This window comes from Panthera uncia, chromosome C2 (assembly GCF_023721935.1).
Source record: "Panthera uncia isolate 11264 chromosome C2, Puncia_PCG_1.0, whole genome shotgun sequence".
NCBI classification, from domain to species: Eukaryota; Metazoa; Chordata; class Mammalia; order Carnivora; family Felidae; genus Panthera; species Panthera uncia.
This window is the reverse complement of record NC_064810.1, coordinates 121,130,706-121,150,020: the sequence shown is the minus strand read 5'-3', so window position 1 is coordinate 121,150,020 and position 19,315 is coordinate 121,130,706. Positions and strand designations below refer to the sequence as shown.

The 19,315-nt window shown below is 39.0% G+C and overlaps 1 protein-coding gene across 3 annotated transcripts in view; it reads right to left on the bottom strand.

The window, feature by feature from the left end:
- Positions 1–19,315, bottom strand: part of RBP2 (retinol binding protein 2) — a 59,207-nt gene that overhangs the window by 22,085 nt on the left and 17,807 nt on the right. The window contains exons 1-2 of one of the 3 annotated variants that reach the window (XM_049628736.1): positions 13,837–13,945; positions 665–788 (exon numbers count right to left, since the gene is read on the bottom strand). The exons of 1 other annotated variant lie outside the window; for it this stretch is intronic. In XM_049628736.1, coding sequence (XP_049484693.1) covers positions 665–737 — 73 coding nt within the window. In that variant the 5' untranslated portion in view covers positions 738–788; positions 13,837–13,945. Of the gene's footprint in view, positions 1–664; positions 789–13,836; positions 13,946–19,315 lie in introns of those variants that run through there. One more of the 3 variants, XM_049628735.1, reaches the window with a different exon arrangement.

Here is a 19,315-nt window from a genome sequence, read left to right as displayed (position 1 = left end):
CATGGCAGCTGCCCCACATAGTGAGCTCCTCCTTCAGGTGTTATATGATTTCTGTCAGCCCACGAGAGATCCCACAAGAGAGTCAACTCAGGACACACATTGATCAAACTTTTGGCCTGGAGTCCAGTTCAAAAGCCAGGCAAGCAGTGAGTTGTTTGACCTGTATGCCAAAAGCCACTCCTAGCCTTCTGTGGGTCTCATATTCTCTAGAATAACAAATTTAGCCACTCCTTGTCTGCTTCCCCACCACAAGCCTGCCACAAGAGCAATGCAGGGTCATTCATGGATAATATCAGGTCTAACTGGCTATCTAATAGATGGTGATCCAAAGCGGGAGAGCTACTGTATTTATCTTGTCAAGTTTGATTTTACTCCATGTGTGCATGTATGTGTGTATGTGTACCCCACATTCATGTATCTTTTCTGTGTGCCGGGTATTATGTTGAGGACATTCCAGACATAATCTCATTTATTATTATTCCCAATTTACAGATGAGGAATCTGAGTTTCAGAATTTCTATGACATACCTATTATTACACAGCTAGCAAATAAGGAGCAAGGCTTACATACAGATCTGTTGAACTCCATAACGGCACTGTCTGGAGGGCCAGACTAAAGTTCTCCCAAAGTGACCCCCCCTTCCATCCCTGTCCTCTCCCTTACCTAGGGCTTTCATGTAGCCTTCAAAGTTGTCATTACTCTCCATCTCCCAGGTTCCATTCTGGTCCCTTGTCATGGTGATAGTTTCTGGTTCAGTGTGGGTGAATGTTGAATGTCAAGGAGTAGGCTGCAGGGAGAACATGTTGAAATGAGCTACTTTTATAGCCTAGTGACTAGGTTTATGGCTTTGAGATAACAGGTTCAAAGATCGTAAGCACAACCAAAAAAACCTTTCCTTTCCTTTGCAAAGTTCAGCAGGACTATGAGCAACCCACGCTCAAAGTCCAATGTGGCCACATGGGTGCCCCAGTGACCTGTACCATATGCAGGGGTCCAGAGAAGCCCATTTTTGGAAGCCCAAGAGAGCTCTTGGACCCAAACTAAACACTGTCTGGCATTTGAGGAAAACAAATATTCAGTGCCCACCCCACACTGGGCAGTGCCCAATCTACTAAAAGCAAGCCAGACAAGGAGGGAGGCCAGATGGAAGGCAGAGGGGCAGTGGGACTCTGCTTTAAGCCATCAGGAGCAAGCTGAAGATCACCTTGACCAAAATAGGGGGCATAGCTGGCATTTGGACAAGGACTCTTAGTTTGGGCTATTTCCCAGATCGGCTGTCCCCAGGGGTGAGAAAATGGGTCGGTTTACTGTTGTGATGTATAGTTCTGAGAGATGAGGCCTGAACAGGAGCTGCTATACTGTGAAAAACAGAGATGTGGGCTGAGATGGATAAACCATGAGTCCCCAAAAGTGAGGCCAATTTTGATTATGGCACTATGGATCTCTAATATATGTATTTATATGCTATGAAATATAAGCAAATTCTGCTTATATTCTGTTTGCTTGTGGTTTGGGGGATGTAAAACAGCACATTTATTTATTTATTTTTAGTAAATATACTAGAGTCAGGAAGACACACAGTAAAAAAATGGCTCAGCTGCTATCAAAAAACCAATGTAGGGCAAAGGGAAGAGTAAAGGACAACTTCACTACAAACAGAAAATTAGTGAAGGCAGAAGAAGCAGATAGATAAGTAGCACCAGACTTCATTATTTGGTGTCCAGGCAGAAGCTTCTATAAGCTGATCACTTAGCCTTCTAGGTTGGAACAGTAGGTATTCCCCTAAAGGTTAAGATTCAAGGACCTCTACGTGACCCCTCCTACCTCCAACTGAGTCTCCTATAGGCCTCCTTTGAAAGAAAATAATTAAAAGCTGACCTGGTATTGGAGAGAGTTGGGGGCAAAAATGAGGTTGCTAATTTCAATAAGCCAGAGATTTTAATTTTAATGGGTGGGTGGAGGCATTCACCCTGTATCAGGTGGGAAGTTGAAACTAAAATGTTTGCATGAAACCAAAACACTGAACAGACTACTCTGTCACTGAGACTGTGAAATAGTCAAAATATTCCCAGAGACAGTAAGAAAGTGTGTCTATTTAGCCTGGGATCTATGTGAGTTAAAAAGAAGTTCTACCCTGCTTTGCCTCTGGTTTAGGGTTTGGGCTTATGCTTCCTGCTAGCCAATGTATTAAATAAATGGAGTCCTGGAGCTTGCAAAACTTATAGGCTGCAAGAATTTAATGCAAAAACTGTCTGGAGGGATATATCTTCAAACCAGTCCAACCAGAATTCCCTGTGATAAAGTCAGCCAAATGTGAGCTCATCCAAAATTGTTAAACACATATGAAAATCCACCAAAAAAGCACACATTAGCAGAAATATACAGTCAAATTAGACTTCTAAGACCTCAGGTAATACAAATGACCAGTTACAAACTATAAAATAAGTATTTTATAATGAGAAAAAAATTAAAAGCACTTAAAAACATGAAAATGGATAAAAAGACATTTAAAAATATATTGAAAAATAACCAGAGAGTAGTTATAGAAATTAAAAAATGAAGTCATTAAAATGTGAAAGGTAATAGGTGGGTTAAATAGCTGATTAAACACAGCTGGAGAGAGAATTAGTAAACTGGATGATAGAGTTGAGGAAATTCCCAGAATGTTTGTAACATAGAATACACTGGTGGAAACTTAGAGCATCAAAATAAAAATGAAATTCTAAAATCTTCCTGAGAAAACAAAACAACCATATAGATTACCTATAAATAAACAATACAATAATCATCTTGATATCAGACTTCTCAACAACTTTGATGGAAGACAACAATAGAACAGTATCTTGCAGTGATAAGGGGAAATATTTTTGACTAAGAATTCTAAATGCAGTCAACTTCATTAAAATATGAGGGTTTTAAAACTAAAATTATTTCAGACATTATAGCCCCAAACTGGAATCAACCCAAACATTCATTGACAAATTAATGGATAAACAAATTGTGGTATATTCACACAATAGAATCCTACTCAACAGTAAAAAGGAAAAATCTCCTGATACACTTAATGATGTGAATGAATCTCATAGGTATTATGCTGAGGGAAAGAAACTTGACACAAATGGTCATATACTGCATAGTTTCACTCATAAGAAACTCCAGAAAAAGGATCTAATCTACAGTGATAGAAAATAGATCAGTGATTTGGTGAGTACAAGAAGAGAAGGTGGGGATAGGAAAGGACACAAGGGAAATTTCTTGGAGAGGTAAGATGGAAATGTCTATAATTCATATGGTGGCTGTATGACAATTGCTAAAACTAAAACTCTGCAATTTGTATCTGTTCCTTTCTATCGTATATAAATTAAACTTTAATTTAAAAATGAATAAAACAGGGGTGCCTGGGTGGCTCAGTTGGTTGAGCGCCTGACTTCGGCTCAGTTCATGATCTCGTGGTCTCTGAGTTCAAGCTCCACATTGGGTTCTGTGCTGACAGCTCAGAGCCTGGAGCCTCCTTCAGATTCTGTGTCTCCTTCTCTCTCTGCCCCCACCCCTCCACTCTCTGTCTCTATCTCTCTGTCTCTGTCTCTCACAAAAATAAATAAACATTAAAAAAATTTTTTTTAATGAATAAAACCATTTTTACTCATGGGCGCCTGGGTGGCTGAGTTGGTTAAGCATCTGACTCTTGATTTCGGCTCAGCTCATGATCTCAGGGTTTGTGGGTTTGAGCCATGCCTTGGGCTCTGTGGCTGATAAGGTGGAGCCTGTTTGGGATTCTCTCTCCTTCTTTCTCTGCCCCTCCTCCTGCTTACATGCTCTCTCTCTGTATCATAATAAACAAATAAACTTTAAAAAAACTATAAAAAACATTTTCATTCATGCATTCATTCATGATTATTTTTGCAAAAAAGATTTAGTAGCATCTCAAACTAAAATCCCATATTATACCCACATGGGAAATTAGCTGATTGATGTGTGTGCTAAGGAGACTATAATTATTGATTGGCTAGGTGGTTTTAAGAAATATAAGTTTAAATATTATCTGAGGGGTGCCTGGGTGGCTCTGTTGGTTAAGCAACTGACTCTTGGTTTCGGCTCAGGTTATAATCCCACAGCTCTCGCAAACCGTAAGATCAAGGCCTGTGTTGGGCTCTGCACTGATAGCAGGGAGCCTGCTTGGGATTCTCTCTCTCCCTCTCTCTCTGCCCCTCCCCATGCTTGTGCACTCTCTCCTTCAAAATAAATAAATAAACATTAAAAAATATTACCTGGGGACACCTGGGTGGCTCAGTCAGTTAAGCGTCCAACTCTTGGTTTCAGCACAGGTCATGAACTCATAATTTGTGAGCCCTGTGTCAGACTTTGCACTGGCAGTGTGGAGCCTGCTTGAGATTCTCTCTCTGTCTCTCTCACGCTCCTAGCCCACTCATGCTGTCTCTGTCTCTTTCAAAATAAATAAATAAACTTAAAAAAATATTATCTGAAAAACTTAGGCGAAACCTCTAAGGAAGTGGTTCTCAAGCCCTACCAAGGGTCAGATTTATTTGTAATCTCATCCCATGGGCACACAGAGATAACAGCTACATCTATGCAACTAACTGTGAAAATGACCTGAACTCTGGCAGAATAGACTTTCCACTTAATCTTAGGTAGAAAGTCATGTTGAAAGGGGTAGGAAAGGTAGAGAAGTAACTGGGAACCTAGCTCCCCCAGTGAGACTAACTACAAGTGGGAAGGACATCACAGACATAGAGAAGTGAGAGGGTCAGACCCCATACCAGGCACCCCTGGCCCTGGGTACCTGCATTGGGAAGATGAGTCCCTGTAACATCTGGCTTTGAAATCCAGCAGGGCTTAACTTGAGGATCTTTAAAAATCACTGGGGGTTAACTCCAAGAACTTTAAAAATCAGTGTACTTAACTCTGGGAGAACTGGAGGGTGATAGGAAACTAACTCCCTGCCATTAAAAAGCCAGCATAATAAACAACTCAGCTCAAGACACAGCACAAATAAAGCAGTTTGAAAATTACCTGTGTTAGACATGAAGGAGATTTATTGACTAATCTTAAAATGTGTGCTGGTGAGGCAGGGATTTTTAGGAGACCTCTCCAGGAAGAAAAAAATTTCTCTTCTTCTCCTCCAGTCTAGATGGCCTGATGTTTGTGGGAGCTAGAGCTAATACTCTCCATCTACCCTGCTAGCCTGTGAGCCCTGCTCCTGTGTTTCCCTGCAGAGCCCACCATGCCCAACCTGCTAGCTTCTTCAGGTATGCCTCCAAAACAGCTCCTGTCCTTTGAGACTCTGTAGGCAACCGTGGCCAGGACTGGTTCCACTCCAAAGTGACTCCTGCCCTGGGGAGGGAGGAAGATAATTCTATGCACCAGCATTGCAGTTGTAGCAGATGGGCCTCTTACTTGACTGTCCAGAGAGCAAGCCCTGCCCTTTGTATGCCTGCAACTGTGGCAGAGAGGCTAAGTGCAAACAGCTAATCTGACTGCCAGCCCCACCCACCAACAAGACCTCAGTGACCTCAGACAGGACTCTCAACAGGGACCAAACCCTGCCCAGTATGCCCATAGCAGGCAAAGCAGGTCATTGAAGCCAGTTGGGCTGAAGGCAATTACAGTTTAGTCTCAAGAGGAGGATGCATGCAGCCCATGCAGGGGATACTCCTGAAGTGCCTGGTTCTGGTGACCAGAGGGGATTGCACTATATGGCACCACAAGACCCCTACTTCACAAGGCCACAACTTTCAAGACCAGGAGATGTAGCTGACCTACCTAATACATAGAAACAAACACAGAGGGACAAAATGAGTTGACAGAGGAATATCTCCCAAATGAAAAAAATCAGACAAAGTCACAGTAAAAGAACTAAATGAAACACCTTAAGCAATATTCCTAATAAAGAATTCAAAGTAATAGTCATAAGGATACACACTAGACTTAACAGAAAAGTAGATGAGCACAATAAGAACTTCAACAAAGAGAAAATATAAAAAATAACAAATCAGAGCTGAAGAATTCAATAACTGAAATTTTAAAAATACAGTGGAAACAATTAACAGATGATTAGAGGACACAAAGGAATGGGTCAGTGATCTGGAAGACAGGATAATAAAAAGTAACCAAGGTGAACAGGAAAAAATAATAATAAAGAATGAGAATAGATTAAGGGACCCAGCAATATCATCAAATGTAATAACATTCACATTAGAGCCATCCCAGAAGGAAGTGAGAAACAGAAAGGGGCAGAAAACTTATTTGAAGAAATAATCAGTGAAACCTTCCATAATATGGGGGAAGGAAACAGGCATCTTGGGCCTGGAAGCAGAGACAGGCACTAACAAGATGAACCCAAGGAGGTCTGCACCAGACACACAATAATTTTAAAAAGTAAAAATGACAAAAAATAGTAATAAGCAGAGAATTTTAAAAGCAAAAAGAGAAGGTACAAAAACAGACACAGACAAATGGAATAGAATAGAGAACCCAGAATTGGACCCACACATATATGGCCAAGTAATCTTTGACAAAGCAGGAAAGAGTATCCAATGGAAAAAAGACAGTCTTTTTAGCAAACGGTCCTGGGAGAACTGGACAGCGACATGCAGAAGAATGAACCTAGACCACTTTCTTACACTATACACAAAAATGAACTCAAAATGGACGAAAGACCTAAATATCAGACAGGAAACCATCAAAACTCTAGAGGAGAAATCAGGCAACAATCTCTTTGACTTCAGCTGCAGCAATTTCTTGCTTGACACATCTCCAAAAGCAAGGGAATTTAAAGCAAAAATGAACTATTGGGACCTCATCAAAATAAAAGGCTTCTGCACTGCAAAGGAAACAATCAATAAAACTAAAAGGCAACTGACGGAATGGGAGAAGATATTTTCAAATGGCATATTGGATAAAGGGCTAGTATCCAAAATCTATAAAGAACTTACCAAACTCAACACTGAAAAAACAAATAATCCAGTGAAGAAATGGGCAGAAGACAGGAATAGACACTTTTTCAAAGAAGACATTCAGATGGCCAACAGACACATGAAAAGATGCTCTACATCACTCATCATCAGAGAAATACAAATCAAAACCACACTGAGATACCACCTCACACTGGTCAGAGTGGCTAAAATGAACAACTCGGGAAACAACAGATGCTGGCAAGGATGTGGAGAGATGGGAATCCTCTTGCACTGTTGGTGGGAATGCAAACTGGTGCAGCCACTCTGGAAAACAGTGTAGAGGTTCCTCAGAAAATTAAAAATAGAACTACCCTACGACTCAGCAATAGCTCTACTAGGAATTTATCCAAAGGATATAGGATAGCTGATTCATAGGAGCACATGTACCCCAATATTTATAGCAGTACTTTCAACAATAGCCAAATTATGGAAAGAGCCTAACTGTCCATCAACTGATGAATGGATAAAGAAATTGTGGTTTATATACACAATGGAATACTACGTGGCAGTGAGAAAGAATGAAATATGGCCTTTTGTAGCAACGTGGATGGAACTGGAGAGTGTGATGCTAAGTGAAATAAGCCATACAGAGAAAGACAGATACCATATGGTTTCACTCTTATGTGGATCCTGAGAAACTTAACAGAAACCCATGGGGGAGGGGAAGAAAAAAAAAAAGAGGTTAGAGTGGGAGAGAACCAAAGCATAAGAGACTGTTAAAAACTGAGAACAAACTGAGGGTTGATGGGAGGTGGGAGGGAGGGAAGGGTGGGTGATGGATATTGAGGAGGGCACCTTTTGGGATGAGCACTGGGTGTTGTATGGAAACCAATTTGACAATAAATTTCATATATTAAAAAAAAAAAAAAAGAGAGAGAACTCTCCAAAAATGCCACACTGTATAATTGGCTGCATTTGACTCAATAACACCTCTGATTAGTTTAAAAGCTCATTCACTTCTTTCATCATATCGCAGAACAAGCCCAAAATAATCATAAACATTTCTAAATTATTTGTTACAAATGATCTAGACCACTGTATTGGGGCCATAATTCTGTGGCACTAGATCTATATTTGCCCAATCTTTTTTTTTAATGTTTATTTATTTTAGAGAGAGAGAGACAGAATGTGGGTGGGGGAAGAGCAGAGAGAGAAGGAGACACAGAATCTGAAGCAGCCTCCAGGCTCCAAGCTGTCAGCACAGAGCCCGACATGGGGCTTGAACTCACAAATCATGAGATCATGACTTGAGCCGAAGTCGGACACTTAACCAACTGAGCCACCCAGGCACCCCTATATCTACCCATTCTGCTCTCTTCATGTACAGGACATAAGTGGGCGAGTCCAGGCTGAGGAACCCATTGTCCATAGGGGACACCACCACTTTTCTGGGTTCAGCCACTATCGTTTCTTCCTGCAGACCAAGTAGACTTTAAAGCAAAGACTGTAGAAGAGGAAAAGAAGGGCATGACATAATGAAAAGGAATCAATCCAACAATAGGATATAACAATTGTAAATAGCTATGCACACAACACTGGAGGATCTAAATATATAAAGCAAATATTAACAGACATAAAGGAAGAGATTGACAGTAATACAATAATAGTAGAGAACTTTGACATTCCATTTACATCAATGGATAGATCATCTGGACAGGAAATCAACAAGGAAATAGTGGCTTCAAATGACACATCAGACCAGCTTGACCTAACAGATATATTCAGAACATTCCATCAAAAAACATCAGAATACAAATTATTTTCAAGTTCTCATGGAACATTCTCCAGGATAGATCATATGTTAGGCAACAAAAGAGGTCCTAATAAGCTTAAGAATATTGAAATCATATCAAGCATCTTTTCTGACCCCAATGGTATAAAACTAGAAAAAACTTATAATAAAAAAACACAAACACATGGAGGCTAAAAAATATGTTCTCAAACAACCAATGAGTGAAAAAGGAAACTAAAAAAATTCATGGAGACATGAACATGAAAACACAATAGTTCCAAATCTTTGGGAAACAGCAATAACAGTTCTAAGAGAAAAGCATATAGCAATACAGGTCTACCTCAAAAACCAGGAAAAATGTCAAACAACCTAAAGGAATTAGAAAAATAACAAATAAACTCCCAAGCTAATAGAAGGAAGGAAATCATAAAGATGAGAACAAAAATAAATGAAATACTGAAAAAAGCAAGTGAAAAGATCAATGAAATCAAGAGCTGGTTCTTTGAAACGATAAACATAATTGATAAACCTTTTCCAGACTCATCAAGAAAAAAGAAAGGAGTCAAATAAAATCAGAACAGAAGGAGGAGAAATAGCAACTAACACCACAGAAATACAAACAATTATAAAAGAAGAGTATGAAAAATTATATGTCAACAAATTGGACAACCTGGAATGAATGGATACAGTCCTAGAAATGTATACAATCTTTGAACAGATTGCTAGCAATGAAATTGAATCAATAATAAAGGAAAAACTCCCAATAAACAAAAGTCTAAGACCAGATGGCTTCACAGTTGAATTCTAACAAAGCATTTAAAAAGAATACCTGGGGCGCCTGGGTGGCGCAGTCGGTTAAGCGTCCGACTTCAGCCAGGTCACGATCTCGCGTTCCGTGAGTTCGAGCCCCGCGTCAGGCTCTGGGCTGATGGCTCGGAGCCTGGAGCCTGTTTCCGATTCTGTGTCTCCCTCTCTCTCTGCCCCTCCCCCGTTCATGCTCTGTCTCTCTCTGTCCCAAAAATAAAAAAAAAAAAAAAAACGTTGAAAAAAAAAATTAAAAAAAAAAAAATAAAAAGAATACCTATTCTTCTCAAGCTATTCTAAAAAATAGAAAAGAAAGGAAAACTTTCAAATTTCTACAAGGCCAGCATTACCTGATGCCAAAACCAAAGATATTACTATAAAGAAAACTATAGGCCAATATCTCTTATGGACATAGATGCACAAAATCTCAACAAAATATTAGCAAACCAAATCCAACAATACATTAGGAAAATCATTCACCATGATCAAATGAGACTTATTCTAGGGATGCAAAGGTGGTTCAGTATCTACAAATCAGTATCTACGTATCATTTTAACAAGAGGAACTATAAAAAAAAATACGACCACTTCAATGGATGCAGAAAAAACATTTGACAAAATACAACATCTATTTATGATAAAAAGTCTCAACAAAGTGGGTTTAGAGAGAACATACTTCAACATAATAAAGTCAACATATAAAAAATCCACAGCTAACATCATACTCAGTGGTGAAAAACTGAAAGCCTTTCCTCCAAGATGAGGAGCAAGACAAAGATGTCCACTGTCACTACTTTTATTCAACATAGTACTAGAAGTCCTAGCCACAGCAATTAGACAACACAAAGAAATAAAAGGCATATAAATTGGTAGAGAAGAAGTAAAAATGTCACTATTTGTAGATGACATGATACTACATATGGAAAACCCTAAAGACTCCACCAAAAACTATTAGAACTGATAGATGAATTCAGTAAAGTTGCAGAATACAAAGTTAACATACAGGAATCAGTTGCATTTCTATACACTCATAACAAAACCATAGAAATAGAAATTAAGAAAACAATCCTATTTACAGCTGCACCAAAAAAAAAAAAAATACATTTAACAAAGGAGGTGAAAGACCCATACTCTGAAAACTATAAGACACTGATGAAAGAACCGAAAGACAACACATAAAAAATGGAAAACTATAACATGCTCATGACTGGAAGAATTAATAATGCTATAATGTCCACACTACCTAAAGCAATCTACAGGTTCAATGCAATCCCTATCAAAATACCAAGAACATTTTTTGCAACACTAGAACAAAAAATACTAAAATTTTTATGGAACCACAAAAGACTCCAAATAACCAAAGTAATCTTGAGAAAGAAAAACAAAGGTGGAAGTAACACAATCCCAGATTTCAATATATACTACAAACTTCGGTAATTAAAACCGTATGGTATTGGCACAAAAACAGACATATAGATCAATGGAAAAGAATAGACAGTCCAGAAATAAGCCTATGCCTATCTGATCAAATAATCTATAACCCAGGGAGCAAGAATACACAATGGGGAAAAGACAGTCTCTTCAATAAAGGGTACTGGGAAAACTGGACAGCTACATGCTAAAGAATGAAACTGGACAACTTCCTTATACCATACAAAAAAATAAACTCAAAATGGATTAAAGACCTAAATGTGAGACCTGAAGCCATAAAACTCCTAGAAGAAAACAGGGGTATTAATATCTCAGACACTGGCCTTAGCAACATTTTCTAGGTATGTTTCCTCAGGCAAAGGAAACAAAAGCAAAAATCAACTATCGGGACTATACCAAAATAAAAAGCTTCTGCACAGTCAAGGAAACCATCAACAAAGTGAAAAGTCAACCCACTAAATGGGAGAAGATATTTACAAATTATATACCTGATTAAGGGATTAATATCCAAAATATATAGAGAACTTATATAAATCAACATCAAAAACCCCCCAAATAATCCAATTGAAAATGGGCAGAGGACTCAAATAGACGCTTTTCCATAGAAGATGTACAATGCAAAAGAATGAAACTGGACAACTTTCTTACACTATACAAAAAAAAAAAACTCAAAATGGATTAACACCTAAATGTGAGACCTGAAGCCATAAAACTCCTAGAAGAAAACAGGGGTATTAATATCTTTAACAGACACATGTACCCACAGACACCTAAAGAAATGCTCAACATCTTTAATCATCAGGGAAATGCAAATCAAAATCACAGTGAGATATCACCTCACATCAGTCAGAATGGCTAGTATTAAAAGGGCAAGAAATAAAAGTGTAGGTGAGGATGTGGAGAAAAAGGAACCCTCCTGCACTGTTGGTGGGAATGTCAATTGGTACGAGCACTAGAGAAAACTAGAGGTTCCTCAAAAAACTAAAAATAAAAATACCATATGATCCATTAATTCTACTACTGGTTATTTATCTTCCTCTCAAAATGAAAACACTAACTTGAAAATATATATGCACCCCTGTGTTTACTTCAGTACTGTTTACAACAACCAAGATACAGAAGCAGCCCAAGTATCTACTGATAGATAAGCAAATAAAGAAAAAAAAAATATATATATATATATCACACACACACTGAAGTATTACTCAGCAATAAAAAAGAATAAGAACTTGCCATCTGAGACATGAATGGACTTAGAGGGTATTATGTTAAATGAAATAAGTCAGACAAAGACAAACATCATATCATTTATATCTAGAATCTAAAAAAACAAAGCAAAGGAACAAACAAACAAAAAAACCAGACTCTTAAATACAGAGAACAAACTGATGGTTGCCAGAGGGGAGGTGGCTGAAGGGTAGATGGGTGAAATAGATACAGGGTATTAAGAGGTATAAACTTCCAGTTATAAAATAAGTGAAGGAGCTGAAGACCACAGCATAGGGAAATAGTCAATAATTTTGTAATAACAGTATATGGTCACAGATGGTAACTACACTTATCATGGTGAGCACTTTGTAATGTATTCAATTGTTGAACACAACATGTTAAACACATGAAACTAATGTAACACTGTATGTTCATTATACTGTCATTGAAAAAAGAATAAAAGATATCAGTGTGGAAACACACACATACACACACGCACACAGATTGTTGGGCACTAGCCCTGGAATTTCTGATTTACTGGATCTGGGGTAGGGCCCAGGAAGTTACATTTCTATGAAGTTCCCAGATGGTGCTGATGCTGCTGGTATAGGACTATGATTTAAAGACCATGGGGGAGGGGAAAGGAAAAATAAAAAGTTACAGAGAAGGAGGGAGGAAAAAGATAAGAGACTCTTGGATTCTGAGAACAAACTGAGGGTTGATGGGGTGTGGGGGAGAGGGGAAAGTGGGTGATGGGCATTGAGGAGCGCACTCGTTGGGATGAGCACTGGGTGTTGTATGGAAACCAGTTTGTCAATAAATTGTATTTAAAAAAACAACGAACATTGCTAGAGAGTAATAGAAATGGAAGAGGAAAACAGTGGAGAGGAAAAATAAAATCTTTTAAAAAGTTTTGGGGTTGGCCACACCAAGTTTTGAATCCAGGTTTCACCCCTTCCTAGCAGTGGGATACCAAGACACTTACCTTTTTTGAGTGTCAGAATCATGTGTCTCAGGGTCATTGTAGCAATTAAAGGAAGTGATACACATAAAGGTCTTAGCAGCGTCCTGGCACCCAGCATGCGTTTATTTTGAGGTGGTAACTATGGTATGGGGGTGGAGATCAAGCTCCTAGAAAGGATTTGGCTTGTGATAAATCCTCAACAAAATACAGCTTCACCATGCTCTTTGTTCTCAGATCTGTGTTTGTAAAGGATGGTGTGGTGGTAGTGGGGATACTGGGGGTAGTGGGGATACTGGGGGAAGAAAGTAAGAGACAGTGGATGAAGGAAAGCAATTGCCACTCAACAATTCAGCCAGTATTATTGCCTACACCTTCCATCCCAGGAGGACCAACTAACTTAAAATTGGCAGAATTCCAATTTCAAAAGTTCTACCCTAGAACCCCTTAACTCTCCATTCATACTAACAAATCACACACCCAGATGTTTCATTTTCTCTGTTGCTTGGGCATCTCCACTTTGGAATTTATTAACCTCTCTGTAGAATCCCTTAGGTGAGTCTTAAGCCTGCGGGAACTTATCAGCTGTAACCCAGTCTTTCTAAATTGCAAGAACCTTTCTGGAGAGCACACGAGAAAGTGAAGATGTGGATCTCTCAAGAAGCTTGGGTCTAAGATAAATCAGTCAGCTAAGAGCAAGCACAGCAGATTTCCAGGCATTTACCTGCAGTTCTCAGGAGCATCTGGCTGCCAGCATCTGGGCTCTTCACTGGCTCCAGTTAAGCAAGGCAGCCTTTAGAGCCCAGGCCTGCCCAGCTCCACCCTCTTTCCTCCTGAGGCAAGAAAGCAGGTCCTACCAGGGAAAAGGCATCAGCTGAATGCTTACTCAGCTTCTCCTCAGGGCCCACTCCTTCCCCTCCCTTTGTTGAATGCCCTTGCAATTTGTCTGTCTGGCCTGTGTTTGTTATAGGAACTAGACAAGACCAGATTTGTCTTCACCAGAGACCCCGAGAGGGAGGGGACCTCGAGTTCCTTCAGCCACTACACAGAGCTGCATCTTGCTTTAGTTTTTATGTAAATTGTTCCCCTTCTCCACTTTTGTGCCCAGAAGGTAGGCCAGGAGAACAGGAGATCACAAACACTCATTCTTCCCAGGGCCACAGGGATCAAATTGCTTTACCTCAGGGAGGAACCCACATGCAACCCCCTCTTCCTTCCCACCTTGCCCTACACTTTTACCAGCAGTTGAGAGGATGTGGGGAACTAGCAAGGGTGAGTCACTCCTGACCACCTCTTCCCAAGGGAGCTGTCCCTGCCTTTCTTCCAAGGATTCTTGGAATGCCCTTGGCAATCCTGACAGATGGAAACTGCTCCCTGCTGAAATTTTCTGCCACCAGAACTAAGGAATTTCTGACTTTTCTCAGATTAGGGAACATCTGTTTATTTACTATCTCTTTCTCCCTGAGATTAGGGGATTATTTACTGTCTCTCTATTTTGCTTACTGCCATATCCCCGGTGACTAGCACATTGTAGATGAGGAATAAACAAATATTTGTAGAGTGAAGACTGCTGGTCTTGAGTGTAAATGGGGAGGGTATTTCTCAGGCAGAAGCCCCAATTTTCTGCATTCTCTGTGAAGAAAAGACAGAAGGATTTTGACTATGAATGATGCTATAAACTACCAGCAATCTTTCTTTTTAAGAACCTCAAATTAAATGAAAACATTGGTGATTTAATCAATTAGATATTGGTCCATATTCTTTTGCACCGTTTGTCAAATGCCATTTGATGTGTTAAAATCAATGAAGGTGTGCCCATTCAAAACCTCTTATTATACAGTGTTTTGTTTCCAATAAGTGGTTTAACCCATGATTAGAATAGCAATCATGATCTTTTATTGAGTGTGCCAAGCACTTGTCCTGGCTTGTTTCATTTAACTCTCTCAGCTGCCCTTCAAGAGAGAGAATGTCACTGAAGTCCCACTATGAGGTTGGTGAAGATGAGGTTCAGAGAGGTTATGTACCTTCCAAGGGTCACACAGCTAGTAAGAAGATTGTGGATTTGAACCCAGACACTCTTTTATCTGACCGGTAAGGACTTGTTTTCTAGTTGAAGAAAATAATATATACTTATTAAGGCGGTGTTGAGAATTAAATTGTGTAATGTTTGAAAATAGCTTAGTGCAGTGCTTCTCCAACTTTGGCCCTATCAGAATTACCCCAATGTAGTTGGTGAAAATACAGAGGGTAGGCCTTATGCTACTTTAATGATCCTGGGCATGCCTTATTAGCTCCCCAGGTGATTCTGATACCTGCCAAAGTGCAAGAAGCATTAATGTAGCACATTTTATGCACTAAACATGGGAGAGCTACAAAACAAACAAGCAAAAACAAAATTCCCATGAAGCCCAGGTATAAAAAGGGAGCTGAGGGTGGCCAAAGGTGTTGGACCACAGAAAGCATCAGTCTTTTATGGTCCCTTCAGTGCCCTGCATTCCACGAGTGCTGCCCTCTGGACTTGGGAGAGCCAGGCCTCAGGAACAGGTATTAGTAATGGTCATTGCATGGCTGCCCGCATGCCCACAGTGACCTCAAGGCAGCCACTAGGGGCATGTCGTTCTCTTTGGGGCAATGTAGGTGAGGAGTACCTGATCGTGGTGCCCTTCACCGGCCTGATAGGTTGCCAACCTCGCTGTGTGTTTGAGTCAGATTCAATGTTTTCCAAGTGGACACTCCTATGAGGCTGCTGGGGCCAGGCAAGTCTGTTCCCCATGCTGTGAGATGTGGGACCCCAAGCCCAGAGCCCTCATCGGGGCCCTGAGTAAATGATTGGTGCTAATCAGGTATGAGCCATTAGATTTGTCTTCACCAGAGTCCTCAGGAGGAAGGAGACCTGGTAGTTCCTTCAGCTATCAGGCAGTACTGGGCCTTGCTTTAGTTTTTATGCAAATTGTGCCCCTTCCCCACTTTTGCACCCAGAAGGCAGGCCAGGAGAACAAGAGGTCATAAATCTTCATCCCTTCTAGGGCCACAGGGATCAAATGGCTCAGGCCTAAGATGGGGTCCATTTGCAATCCTTGGGTCTCCCCACCCTTTCCCACCCTCTAACCAATAGTTAGGAGGAGGTAGGGCACTGGCAGCAGTTACTCTAGACCACCTCTTCTCAAGGGGGCTATCCCTGCCCCTCCTCCAAGAATCCCTGGACTGCCTTTGGTAATCTCACTAGATGGAAACTGTTTCCCACTGAACTTTCCTTCCATCAGATGTAAGGAATATCTGACATTTCCATTTAATATATCTAAGAAATATTTCCAAATCAGCACATATGATCTACTTTGTTCTTATTTATCTCTAACATGTTCACCTGGCTTGAAATTCAAGCATGAAAAAATATACAGTGAAAAGTTTGGTTTAGTTCCTGCTGCTGCTATTGCTAAGCAAGAAACCATTTTTATTAATTTCTTGTGTACCTTTCCAGAGTTTCTTTCCATATATAAAATCAGATACAAAGACATTTCCCACTTCTTGCCTTTTTATCCAAAAAGGAGAATCTGACAAACTTTGATCCATATTTTTCTTTGTGCTTCCCTTAGTAAATTTTCATATTAATACACAGAGAGCTTTCTTATTCTTTTTGACTGCTGTATAGTATCCAACTCCTTACAAGTACCATAATTAATTTAGCCAGTCCTGACTGGAAGGTCATTTGGGTTGTTTCCTGTCATTTGTAATTACAAACTGCAATTCTGATCCATCTTGTGCATATGTTTTTCTACACATTACAGAAAATGTTTTTAATAGGTTGTCCCAGCGTATGAGGGTTCTGTTTCATCACATTCTTGGCAACCCTGTGTATTAACAAGTAATTTTTTAGAAATCTTTGTCAATCAGATAGGTTTCTAAAAATGTACTCTGTTGTTTTAAAATGAATTTATTCTATTATAATTGAGCATGTTTTCAAATACTTGTGGACATTTTTTTTCTGTGAGCTGCTTTTTCATGTCCCTTGTTCATTTGAAATTGGGTTGTTAGACTTTTGACTGATTTAAAGAGCTTTTTATAAATGTGCATGGAACCACAAAAGACCCCAAACAGTCAAAGGAATCTTGAGAAAGAAGAACAAAGTTTCAGGTAACACAATCCCAGATTTCAAGATACACTACAAAGTTGCAGTAAACAAAACAGTAGGGTTTGGCATTAAAAACAGGCACATATATCAATGGAACAGAACAGACAGTCCAGAAATAAATCCACACCTATAAGGTCAATTAATGTATAACAAAGGAGGCAAGAATATACAATGGGGAAAAGACAGTCTCTTCGATAAAGGGTTCTGGAAAAACTGGACAGCTACATAAAAAAGAATGAAACTGAACAACTTTCATATACTGTACATGAAAATAAACTCAAAATGGATTAAAAACCTAAATGTGAGGCCTGAAATCATAAGACCCCTAGAAGAAAACAGAAGTAGTAATCTCTTGGCTTAGCAACATATTCTAGGTATGTTTTCTCAGGCAAGGGAAACAATAGCAAAAACACTATTGGGCCAATACCAAAATAAAAAGCTTCTGTAGGGCAAAAAGGCAACCTACTGAATGGGAGAAGGTATTTGCAAATTATATATCTGATAAGGGATTAATATCCAAAATATATAAAGAACTTAGATAGCTCAACATAAAAAAAAACCCCAAAGAATCTAATGAAAAAATGAGCCGAGGACTTGAATCAACATTTTTCCAGAGAAGATGTACAATGGCAAAGATACATGGAAAGATTCCCAACATCACTAATCATCAGGGAAATGCAGATCAAAACCACAGTGAGATATCACCTCGCATCAGTCAGAATGGCTAGTATTAAAAGGGCAAGAAATAAAAGTGTAGGTGAGGATGTGGAGAAAAAGGAACCCTCATGCACTATTGGTGGGAATGTCAATTGGTACAACCAGAGAAAACAGTATGGAGGTTCCTCAAAAAATTAAAAATAGAAATACCACATAATCTAGTAATTATACTCCTGGGTATTTATCTCCCTCCCCAAAATGAAAACAGTAAATTGAAAAGATATATGCACCCCTCTATTTACTGCAGTATTGCTTACAATAGCCAAGGTACAGAAACAGCCCAAGTGTCCATTGATAGATAAGCAAATAAAGAAGATGTGGTATGTATATACAATGAAGTATTACTTAATCATAAAAAAGAATGGTATCTTGCTATCTGCAACATCCTTATGCATCTAAACCTTATGGTCTTAGAGGGTATTATGCTAAGTGAAATAAATCAAAGAAAGACAAACACCATATCATTTCACTCATATGTGGAATCTAAAACAAAACAAAACAAAACAAAACAAATGAACAAAGAAAAAACCAGACTCTTAAATGCAGAGAACAAACTGGTGGTTGCCAGAGGGGAGATGGCAGAGGAGAGGACAGGTGAAATACATAAAGGGTATTAAGAGGTACAAACTTTCAGTTATAAAATAAATAAGTCACAAAGATGAAAAGTATATCATAGAGAAATGGTCAATAATACTGTAGTAACATTATATAGTGACAGAATGTGACTACACTTATCATGGTGAGCACTTTTTTATACAATTGTTGAATTAATATGTTATGTGCCTGAAACTAATATCACATTGCATATTAATTATACTTCAATAAAAAATAAAGAGCTTTTTTATATTAAGGAAATTAATCTTACTATATAACTGTTACAAATATTTCCCTCAGTTCCTTGTTTGCTCTCTTCCTTTCTTTATTGCATTCCCCCCCCCATATTTTTCTCAATATAGTGTGTGTAAATATTACAAAACTCAAATTACTACATGGCTTATAATAAAAGTAGAAGTCTTTTGTGCTGCTTCTATTTACAAAGTCCTACTTCCCAGAAGCAATTGTTTGTTACCATGTTTGGCTGTTTTGCTGGCACTTGCCTCTACATTTCTCAATAGACTTATATAACTTTTCTTTACTATACCAATTTTAGACATTTTCTATTGACTTCTGTCAATTGATGTTGAAGATTTCACAGTATTATACCAGTTTTTCCTTCCCTTCCAACATATACCTTTCAGTCCTTTATTTGCTCTCTCTCTCTCTCTCTCTCTCTGTATTATCCAATTTTGGGGTAGGTCAATGTTTAGTGTTTACATTATTTTGACTATTTAAATATTGATAATCAAGCTGAATAATT